The 11,072-nt window shown below is 34.4% G+C and overlaps 3 protein-coding genes across 4 annotated transcripts; 2 read left to right on the top strand and 1 right to left on the bottom strand.

Annotated features, from left to right (window-relative positions):
- The first annotated feature begins 2,965 nt into the window (after nt 1-2,965).
- LOC145166137 (secretory carrier-associated membrane protein 1-like) lies at nt 2,966-5,478 on the top strand. Its single transcript, XM_079085071.1, has 12 exons — nt 2,966-3,121; nt 3,476-3,553; nt 3,642-3,704; nt 3,900-3,933; nt 4,026-4,148; nt 4,257-4,319; nt 4,462-4,555; nt 4,644-4,689; nt 4,787-4,854; nt 4,934-4,982; nt 5,052-5,117; nt 5,210-5,478. The coding sequence occupies exons 1-12, from the start codon at nt 3,095-3,097 to the stop codon at nt 5,294-5,296; spliced, it is 798 nt and encodes a 265-aa protein (XP_078941197.1). The 5' UTR covers nt 2,966-3,094; the 3' UTR covers nt 5,297-5,478.
- A 133-nt stretch (nt 5,479-5,611) lies between these two features.
- LOC145166135 (Pentatricopeptide repeat (PPR) superfamily protein) lies at nt 5,612-8,745 on the top strand. Of its 2 annotated transcripts, XM_079085069.1 has the most exons (2): nt 5,671-5,785; nt 5,868-8,745. In XM_079085069.1, coding segments are annotated over exons 1-2 (2,802 nt in total). In that variant the 5' UTR covers nt 5,671-5,783; the 3' UTR covers nt 8,668-8,745. The 2 variants fall into 2 exon arrangements, with proteins under 2 accessions (XP_078941194.1, XP_078941195.1); XM_079085068.1 differs by having other exon boundaries at nt 5,612-8,745.
- On the bottom strand, nt 8,706-10,716 carry LOC145166136 (Pentatricopeptide repeat (PPR-like) superfamily protein). The gene has a single exon (XM_079085070.1). The coding sequence runs from the start codon at nt 10,642-10,644 to the stop codon at nt 8,836-8,838; it is 1,809 nt and encodes a 602-aa protein (XP_078941196.1). The 5' UTR covers nt 10,645-10,716; the 3' UTR covers nt 8,706-8,835.
- Between the last annotated feature and the right edge of the window lie 356 nt (nt 10,717-11,072).

The following is an 11,072-nucleotide window of genomic DNA, read 5'->3' as shown; positions in this document are numbered from 1 at the left end:
GGATATTCATTAGGTATACAATTAGTTAGCAAATGACATGTCATTATATTTAATGACATGGAATAAACATATTAGAATTGTCCTTTATATCGATTTAGGGCTTGGAGAACAGAAAAACAAACGGCGTCTGTGTTCGATATTTTTGTAATGGCTACTTCTTCTTCTTCTTCTTCCTCTCAATCGTTTATGTCCAACTCAAGATCCACAAAGAATATATTTGATGATGCAAACTCTTGTAGATATGGACGCCCTTCTCGGATTTGTATACATGATCACAATGATTTTTGTGTTAATTAAAATATTTTTTTTCTAATTTTTATGGTTTATAACAATAAAAATTATAGTTTATGCTTAAGAAGTTAAAATTGATTTCATTATTGATGTTTAATCAACATCAAATTAAGAGGCCATATAGAATTTTAAGAGGCGGAAAATTGGATTAACGGTAGCAAACTAGGCTATTATCAACTTCTCTGTAACATAAGGCATGTGAAATCATTTATTCAAGATAGATGAAGGTGGATTGGTTAGGATGAAACACCATCTCCATATGAATATCCAAAATTCCCATAAAAATAGTTTGAGAACTAGTTATTTTATTTTGTTGTACTAATGTTTAACGAAATGTCACTCCAAGATTGGATCTTGCGGGATTTAAACATAGATCAATTCTATTTAAAAGTGTTTCATACCAAACAATTACAAATATGTCACCTTGATGGTGGTTTTATATCTTTTACTTAATGTAACACTTCGTTTCATAATCTTGAACTTGAACAGTAAATATTTTGCAAAATTTTCATTCCACAAATATTACATATTTAGTATTTTTCTAAACATTTGTTTTTATGTCCTACAAACTACAATAAAATATCTATACGGTTCTTACAAAATTTATGTCTTATGCCTACTATATTTCATAGCGGCCTTATGAGAAATACTATTTATGGTCAAGCCTTGACCACAACTCAAGTACTTCAAAAAATATTCAAAATATGATTCTTCACCTTTTAAAGTACGATAGATGTTTTTGTTTCACTCTTGTCTTTTGCATTTAAAAATAATATCAAATTTAAAAAATACATATGAATTACATTAGATCATATGTAATTTAGCAATGAAACATTAAAAACCAAATTAGCTTATTCATTTATCATTTAACACCAAAACATTGTTATATAAATTATTTCAATTTGGAAGGAAAATAAAATATGATGAATAGAAACATTTAAGATATTTAGCTTAAAAACGATGACATTTAGAATGTTAGAGTCGTAATATTAAAACAACAAAGTGAATAGAAAAGCATATGATTACCTACAAAATATATGTCTTACGCTTCATAGCAGCCTAATGAACAATACTATCTATGGTCAATAGACCTGACAATGGAGCGGGTTTTGACCTTGATCCGCTCCAAACTCGTGCAAAATTAATGGGGTTGGATCATATTTTATGATTTGTTTACCCGTTAACCCTTTTATTAAAAGGGTTGGGTATGGATCACTATCGATCCGATCCGTTTATGACCCGCCCCATCTAAAATTTTCAAATAAATTAATTATTTATAATAAATAATACATTCATCAATCTTCACATATAGGAGTCAAGGAGTTAGACTGTTAGACGTTCTACTTCAACTTCTCAGTTCAGTTCCTAATCCAAATTGTCGATTGCAGTCGACTCCCAATATAATCGACTCTATAATCTTTTGAAATTGATATTCCACAATCAAGACTCAAGAGCAAGAAGAAAAAGGGTTTCAATCAAGATTCAAGAAGAAGAAAAGGCTGCAATCGAGTGATCGACATTCCACAATCATAATACATTGGAAAAGTTATTTATATAACTATAATTGATGTTTGTTTTGGAGTGAAATTTTTTTGGTTTTAGTGATCATGTTATATGTGTTTTAATGAATAATTATAGCCTAAACTTAATATTGTAAATGAGTCGGATAAAAGTGTTGAAATCCGTTGATCCGGTGGATAAGGGTATGAGTTTAATTATTTAAAACCCTATGGGTTACGGGTCGGGTTTGGATCATCATTTGAAAATTGTTAAACGGGTTTGGATCAAGGCCGATCCGCTCCAAACCCGCTCCATTGTCAGGCCTAATGGTCAAGCCCCAGCCACAACTTAAGTACTTCAAAAAATAATAATAATACAAACACATTCCATCATTTATTTAATTTATTTGTTTCTTATTTTATCTAATACTATAAGGTAGTTCCTTTTTTTTCACGGTAGGTCTTAAAAAATTTCCTATATAAATACTAAATAGAATTAAAAATTTAGATAGGTCCCGAAAAACACATTGTTACAAGCTAGCTCCCCATGACAACAACAATGTTAGTTTGAACTAAAACATCAAATTAATCTTATCAAATTTGAACATGCACACATCTTTTGATCGGGCTCAATTCAATTTAAACGGCCCGATAGGTTTAATTGAACTTAGACAATTGATTTCATGTTCCAAACCATGTTCCGATTTCATATTTTCTCAAACTTACTCACCGAGTCATGAAGAAATAAATTTTCCAACTTGCTTTTGTTCGACTCGTTTATTTGGCCGTCAATACCCACTTGCATTAAGAACTTATTTAGTATGCAAAATGCAATTTGGACCAAAATTGAAATCAAGAAATATTCATAAAAATTGGCAACAAAAATGATTATTACTTTCGTAATCGATCAAGTTGTGAATTACAAAACTGCATCCAAATAAACCCCAAAAACTTTTTAAAAAGTTATTGAGCAAGTTTATGGACTGAACTTGCAGTATGAGCAAGTTCAGGGATTTAATTTGTAACTTGTTCAAAATTTGACTACCTATTGATTGAAGATGTTACGAGTCAAACCGAGTGGAGCACCGAAATAGGCAAAGGCCGCTATATTAACCATACGAATGACGCCTTTTCAAGCTCTCTCACCCGCCAAAAACCTTCCCATTTTCTTTCCTATGAATTATCTTCCTACCAAATCAAACAAGCTTCGATCTTATTCAATTACCCATTAATTTTTTCAACTAATTTCAAAACAACATTGCAAGGAATCACAAATTGTTGCATCGTTTTCTGATTTTCATCCAATGGGTAGTCGTAACGATCCCAATGAGGTAATCCAATTTCATTATCTAATTTATTTCTCATATTAACATTTTGTTTTATGATATCCCATAAGGTGAGATTTTTGTTTATTGCATTCATGGGTTTTAGGAGTCTTGTTCTTGATTGCTATGATGCTATGCTATCCATTCGTGATTCGGTTTTGTTATTCTGGTTTTCGGGTATTAAAACTTGAGATAATTAATGGTATAACATAAATAGAATCGTTGCTTTTTGTGTCATTTGTTTCTTTGAATATGCTTTTCTGTTATTACATTGTATTTTCAAAAACCCATGCGAGGTTTCTTATCTTTTTATGTTTGCATACATATCTTGAATATCTATTAATTTATGGAAATCATCAGAATCCTACTGCAACCTCAAATCCAATCTCACTTCCCGCAGAAGGTACAACTGTTGATATCCCTATTAATAACGCCAAGGTAAGATATTTACTCATATGCCCCCACATTGTCCTTTAGGCTTAATTATGGCTTTTTCTCAAATGTTTTCCTTTTATCTTGCATTTAGGATTTGAAAGCTATAGAAAAGGAACTCCAGGATAAAGAAGCTGAACTGAAAAGGAGGGAAGAGGTGCATGTTCTTTAACTTAATTAGGAACTTCAAATCACATATACATATATATATATATATATATATATATATATATATATATATATATATATATATATATACCATTTAGACTTTAGACTTTAGAATATTATTATTTATATTCATTTTCAACTGTGATTATGCCATTGTTTTTTATGAACACATGTTCATATGCAGGAGCTAAAGAAGAGGGAGGAGGCAATTGCAAAATGTAATGCAATTAGTTATTGAATTTTTTTTTTTTTTCTTATGTAATGTGAGAGTGATGCACATAAATCTTGTTAACATTTATCTGTTTTGCAGCTGGAGTTGTTATAGAGGAAAACAATTGGCCACCTTTTTACCCTATAATCCATCATAACATTAAATCTGAAATTCCTATCCATTTACAGAAAGTACAATATGTTGCATTTGGTTCATGGTTAGGTATGTAAATGTAATTATCTTCAAGTTCTACAATATTTTTATTTTAAAAATTCTTTTCTTTAATTTTTTCTTGTTCATTTATACTTTCATCATTTGTAACATTTGTAGGTATCATAGTATGCCTTGTATGGAATCTTATAGCAGTGTCTGTTGCCTGGTACGAAGGAGAAGGTATATACCCTTTCTCTATTAAGTCATTCTTTCTGCATTAAGTCAAAAAGAAACACTTGTGTAACATTAATGAAATAATTATCTTTTTTGTTCTTTTCTTTTTTCTTTTTCTTTTCCTTTTCATGTATATATTAATTAACAGGTGTTACAATCTGGCTATGTGCTGTTATCTACATCATATTAGGAATTCCAGGGTCATACTTTTTATGGTATCGTCCTTTGTATCGAGCCACTAGGTATAACTCCAATCTTACTAGTCAAATTAACACATTTATTCGTGATATAAGTTGTAATATTTTTCTTTATTATTTTCTTTATTCACAGGAGCGATAGCGCTGTAAAGTTTAGCTTCTTTCTCATAACATACAGCGTAAGCTCCATGTCATCTTTATTATTATTATTGTTATTATTTTTGCTTTACTTCTTTGTGACAAAAGTTTGCATGTGAAACATTTCTATTGGTGTAGTTTCACGTCTTCTTTTGTGCTTTTGCTTCACTTGCTCCTCCTATATTCATCCAAGGGAAATCAATCGCGTAAGTTACATTTCGTAATGATTATTTTTATTATTTTTCTTCACATTTTTCTGTAAATGATAAGATATGAGAATTACAGAGGGATTTTGCCAGCTTTTAATCTTCTAGTAGGAAATGCTATGCTTGGGGTACGTAGTAATATTTAAAAGAAAACACTTATTCAACATTATATGTTCATCATCCGGCTTCATTTTCAGGGTATCTACCTCATTGGATTTGGACTTTTTTTCATTGAAACAGCAATCAGCATCTGGGTTATTCAGGTTTGAAATATTGATCTTCATCTTCTGATCAGATTATGATCTTCCCCTTTTTTCTTTAATTTCAATTTTTGTGGTTTGTTATGGATATGTAGCAAGTTTATTCATACTTCCGTGGTAGTGGAAAAGCTGCAGAGATGAAACGTGAAGCTACAAGGTCAACTATGATGGCAGCATTATGACATGCATAATCAAAGACAGTCACTTTTCAAAAACTACACATGTGTATATATAGTTAATTAGATGCTAAGTTAGTTTCATTTTTTAATTTATTTGTTGCAAAGATTTAATATTTTGATGGTAATTTTGGGTCATGTTAGAAATCTTAGAACTTGTATTCTACCACATGTTTATATAGTTAAATGTAGAGCTCTTTGTAATTATTGAAACCCAAGGTAAAGTCTTGTAAAATGTAAAGTTGTCACGAGAAAAAGGAAATAGAGAAACTTAGGTGCAAAAAATGAAAAGTTGTAATAATTCAAGGGTTTTTATGAAATTATTTTAAATAAAACAAATAGCAGTGGAGAAACTGAAGGCTTCTCGTAGAAGAACGAAGGCTGGAACCTGCAAGCCGGAAAAAGCCGCCATAATGCTTCAAACTTGCAGTTACAGAGAAGTAAGCCGGGAGAATTTGCACAGACCATATAATTTACAAGCTGTTTCTTCGCCATGTAAGCTTCAGACCTTTAACCCTTGGTTCAATTTGATTTCTGTTCAAAGGTTTTATGGAAAACCTGATAAATTCCCCAATAGGGTTTATCTGGGTTTCAACTTCAAGCTTCAAATTCGTTCAAAAACCGAGTGTTCAACCACGAGTACTATTAGTACCATCAGAAATACTGTAGGTAATTACAGTTCTAACCATAAGAAGAATAAGAAGAGATATGGAGGTCTATTGCCTTCGATTTTAAAGTCTTTGGATTCGGACTCCGAAGACGATGTTGATAAAACCCTAAATTTATATTACGGGAAACTAAATCCTAAAGAACAGACGGTGATTCTCAAAGAGCAAAGGAGCTGGGAAAGGGTTATTAGAGTTTTCGAGTGGATGAAATCGCAGCCGGAGTATTCACCTAATGTGATTCACTACAACGTTGTTCTTCGTGCCCTAGGTCGTGCCAGGAAATGGGATGAATTAAGACGTTGCTGGATTGACATGGCTAATAAGGGTGTTTTCCCAACTAATAACACATACGGAATGCTCGTTGATGTGTATGGAAAAGCAGGTCTTGTGAAAGAAGCTCTTTTGTGGATTAAACACATGAAGCTTAGAGGTATCTTTCCCGATGAAGTCACCATGAACACAGTGGTTCGAGTATTGAAAGATGGAGGTGAGTATGATCGAGCAGATCGATTTTACAAAGAGTGGTGTGTTGGTATTGTTGAATTAAACGATTTGGAATTTGATTCATGTTCAGAACCCATTAGTTTGACTCAGTTCTTGTTGACCGAGCTTTTTAGAACTGGTGGGAGAAATCATACAAAGAGTATGATTACAGAAAACTCTGTTCAAAAGCCTCGTTTAACAGCCACTTACAACACTTTGATTGATTTATATGGTAAAGCAGGGAGATTAAAAGATGCAGGTGATGTGTTCGCTGAAATGCTTCAGTCAGGAATCGCTATGGATACAATCACCTTCAACACAATGATCTTTACTTGTGGAAGTCATGGGAATTTATCAGAAGCTGAATCTTTGTTGTATAAAATGGAAGAAAGAGGAATATCACCCGATACAAAAACATACAACATCTTTTTATCTCTATATGCTGCCATGGGAGACATAGATGAAGCTCTTGAATGCTACAGAAAGATCCGTGAAGTGGGTCTTTTTCCAGATGTTGTTACTCATAGAGCTGTTCTTCAAATTCTATGTGAAAGAAGAATGATCCATGAAGTCGAAAATGTAATTAAAGATATCGAAAAATCCGGTTTATATATCGATAACCACTCTGTTCCAATTCTCATTAAAATGTATGTGGAAGAAGGGCTAATCAATCGTGCAAAGTTTATATTTGAAAAGTGTTATAAAAAAGGCGGATTATCTTCTAAAACTTATGCTGCAATTATAGACACGTATGCTGAAAAGGGACTTTGGACAGAAGCTGAATATGTTTTTAATTGTGAACGAGATTTAATCGATATAATCGAATATAATGTCATGATTAAAGCATATGGAATCGCGAAATTACACGATCAAGCTTTTTCATTATTTAAAGGGATGAAAAGTCATGGGATTTGGCCCGATGAGTGCACTTACAACTCCTTGATTCAAATGTTCGCCGGGGGCGATTTGGTAAATGAAGCACGCGATCTTTTACACGAAATGCAAGAATCCGGTTTTAAACCCTCGTGTTTGACTTTTTCCGGGATCATTTCAAGTTATTCTCGTTTAACCATGGTTAACGAATTAGACGAGATTTACCACGAAATGGTTAAATCCGGGGTTAAACCGAATGAAATTGTATTCGGTTCTTTAATAAACGGATTTGCAGAAACCGGGAATCTTGAAGACGCGCTTCGGTATTACAAAATCATGCAAGAATCCGGTTTTTCACCAAATCAAGTAATTTTAACTTCTTTAATCAAAGCGTATAGTAAAACCGGAATTGTTGAAGGAGCAAGAACAATTTACAAGAAAATGAAGGAATTACCGGGTGGGCCCGATGTGGTGGCATCCAATAGCATGATCAATCTTTATGCTGATTTTGGCATGGTATCAGAAGCCATTTTGATATTCGATGATTTGAAAAAAACAAATAAAGCAGACGCTGTTTCTTTTTCTACCATGATTTATGTTTACAAAAACATGGGTATGCTTGATGAAGCCATTGAAGTTGTAGAAAAGATGAAAGATTCCGGTTTGTTAACCGATTGTGCTTCGTTCAATAAAGCCATGGCATGTTACGCCACCACTGGCCGCCTCCGTGAGGGCGGTGAAATGTTGCGGGAGATGGTGGTGACACGGAAGCTCCTCCCCACCGCCGGAACTTTTAAGGTGTTGTTCACGGTGTTGAAGAAAGGCGGTATTCCGGCGGAAGGGGTGGAGCAGCTCGAGGCGGCTTACCGGGAAGGGAAGCGGTATTCCGGTGAGGCGGTGGTGGCATTGGTCTTTTTGGTGGTTGGGTTGAGCTCTTTGTCGTTGGAGTTTTTTGAAAGCTTTGAGATGGGATTGGATGTTTTTGTGTATAATGTTGGGATTTATGTTTATGGGGGTTTGGGGAGGGTTGATGAGGCGTTGAAGGTGTTTATGAAGATGCAAGATGAAGGTTTGGGGGCGGATGTTGTTACTTATATATATTTGGTGGGTTGTTATGGGAAAGCGGGGATGGTTGAAGGGGTGAAACGGGTTTATAGTAAGTTAAAATATGGGGAAATTGATCCGAATGAGTCTTTGTTTAAAGCAGTTATTGAAGCTTATAAAGTTGTGAATAGGCATGATCTTGCTGAATTGGTTGACCAGGAGATGAGGTTGACTTTTCAGACTGAATCATTGCCGGATTCTGGCAGTGAAGATGAAGTAGGGGAAGCTTCTGTAAGTTTATCTGTGTGAACAATGGTGTAATAAATGCGAATTTGGTATGTATTCATAAAAACGATATGTATTATGTATATACTTTTTGTTGTGTTATTCAATGTTTAGACCAATTTAGTTGATTAAAAAAATTACAGATAACATAAATATCTTTGAGAGTTTGAATCCTGTGATTATGTGAGCTAACTACACATCTATATCTATCCAACTTTTCCCAAGTGTTTTCTGAATCCCTCTCTCTTTCATAACGCCAATAATCTTATCCGATTCACTCCACCTTCCAATCGCTCTATACACATTACTCAGAAGAACATAACTCAAATGATAATCCGGATCCAACTCCATCATCTTCTTACCCACCCTTTCTGCAACAATAAAATCACTACTTGTACTACAAGCACCAAGAAGTGTTGTCCACAAAGACTTATCATCTTCAAATCTTGACTCCATTATCAAACTTTCTGCTTCTTCAATAAGCCCAGCACGCCCTAACATATCAACCATGCAACTATAATGAGCAACATCGCCTTCAATTCCATACTTTTTCTTCATTATCATAAAATACTCTCTGCCTTCATCAACCAAACCAGCATGACTACAACCAGAAAGAACACCAATGAAACTAATCCCATCTGGTTTCATTCCTTCATTCATCATATCATTAAACATCTGAATAGCATCTAAACCTCTCCCATTTTGAGCAAACCCACTGATTATTGAGTTCCATGTTATTAGATTTCTAACTTCCATTTGTTTAAAGAGTTTATAAGCAAAATCTATGCTTCCACATTTTGCGTAAAGGTCAACTAAAGCTGATTCTATGATAACGTATCGACATCCATGCTTCCTTAAATACTGACAATGAACCTCTTTTCCTTGTCTAACAGATGCCAACCCTGCACATGCGCGAATTAGGGTTCCAAAACTGTAAAGATCGACCTCTTTTATTTCTCTAAAAAGGTTGATAACAGTATCGAAATCACCCTTTTGGCAATACCCATTAAGGAGTGCACACCAGCTTACTGAATTTGGTTTGGACATTCTATCGAACATTTGGCGGGATTCGTTTAAAGAGCCACATTTACCATACATGTCGATTAAACTGCTGTCCACTACCACGTTATCTTGGATTCCAGAAGTGATGAGTTTGGAATGAATTTCTTTACCTTGCTTTAATCTTCCTAAGTTCGCACAAGCTGATAGAATTGTTCCAAATGTGTAGCTGTCTGGCGACATTTTATGCTTCCTTAGTATTGAGAGAAAAAAACCTAATGCTTCTTCGAACAGATCGTTTTTTGTAAAGGCGGAAATTACTGTAGTCCAACAAATGGGATCTGGTTCAAGCAATTCATCGAACAGGTTACGTGCATCATAGGGGGTGTAGTTTCTGCCGTACATGTCGATCAATGAGCTAGCAATTACATGATTGTTATCGAAACCAAGTCGAAAGACAATCGCATGGCATACGCGACCTTGATTTACGTCTCCCAGCTCCGAACACGCCTTGATCACCGAAGACAATGTGAAGCCATTTGGTTCAACACCGAGTCCCAACATTCCTTTAAACAAATCAAGCGAACACCTTGGTTTCCCAACGCGAATAAAACCCGAAATCATGGAAGTCCAAGAGACAACGTCTTTAAAATACAGTCCATCGAAAACCCGTTGAGTTTCGATGAAGTCGGAGCTTAGTTTGAAGTAAAGTGCGAGCAGGCTGTTGCCTACGAATCGGTCGGTTTCGAGTCCAGTCTTGATGACATGCGAGTGCAGTTGGAGGCCATGGTTGAATGACTGGCACTTTGTGCAAGTTTGCAAGAGAGTAGCGTAGAGGATTGGTTTTTGGGTGAAATTTTTGTGGGAAGGAATGGAGTTTAGGAGATGTATGGCGTCGAAAAGTAGGTCGTTTTTGCAGAGAGATTTAATGTCGCGTTCAATGGTCGGTTGGAGCTTGAAAGGTGCGAAAGAACCGTGATGGCGCCGTATTAGGAGATTCATGAAGCTCTGGGATAAACGGAGATCCTGAGGAGAGTGATGATGTTATCAGGGTAAGAGGAGAGAGGAGAGGTGACACTCTATAATTTTTCTCTTTTTAACACCTACACTTAACATTTGGTAAGGAGTGGTAAATTTTTACCACTCTAACTTTTTGTATTTTTTTTATAATTTAATTTAATTACTATATTTTAATAAATATATTTTTTGTATTTACTTTTTGTAATTTAATTTAATTACTTTATTTTAATAAAAAAATATTTTTTATTTAATATTAAATACTATATACAATAACTTAAAACACGATTTAATACTACTTAAGACCTAAAACATGATTTAATATATAAAAAAAACACACACTAAAGCAATGGGTCTTCCTCCGAATACTGGCCTTCCAATTCGTCTTCTGGTGGCATATTTAGATCAAGATT

The sequence above is a fragment of the Lactuca virosa genome, chromosome 3 (assembly GCF_052849685.1).
Source record: "Lactuca virosa cultivar CGN04683 chromosome 3, Lactuca_virosa_CGN04683_v6, whole genome shotgun sequence".
NCBI classification, from domain to species: domain Eukaryota; kingdom Viridiplantae; phylum Streptophyta; class Magnoliopsida; order Asterales; family Asteraceae; genus Lactuca; species Lactuca virosa.
Note: the sequence above shows the minus strand (reverse complement) of the source record. Positions and strands in the feature narration are given on the sequence as shown.

Coding starts and splice junctions, on each gene's coding strand:
- LOC145166137 (XM_079085071.1), top strand. CDS start 3,095: ATGGGTAGTCGTAACGATCCCAATGAG. Junction 3,122..3,475: donor GTCGTAACGATCCCAATGAG/GTAATCCAATTT, acceptor GGAAATCATCAG/AATCCTACTGCAACCTCAAA. Junction 5,118..5,209: donor TCAGCATCTGGGTTATTCAG/GTTTGAAATATT, acceptor ATGGATATGTAG/CAAGTTTATTCATACTTCCG.
- LOC145166135 (XM_079085068.1), top strand. CDS start 5,704: ATGCTTCAAACTTGCAGTTACAGAGAAGTAAGCCGGGAGAATTTGCAC.
- LOC145166136 (XM_079085070.1), bottom strand. CDS start 10,644: ATGAATCTCCTAATACGGCGCCATCACGGTTCTTTCGCACCTTTCAAG.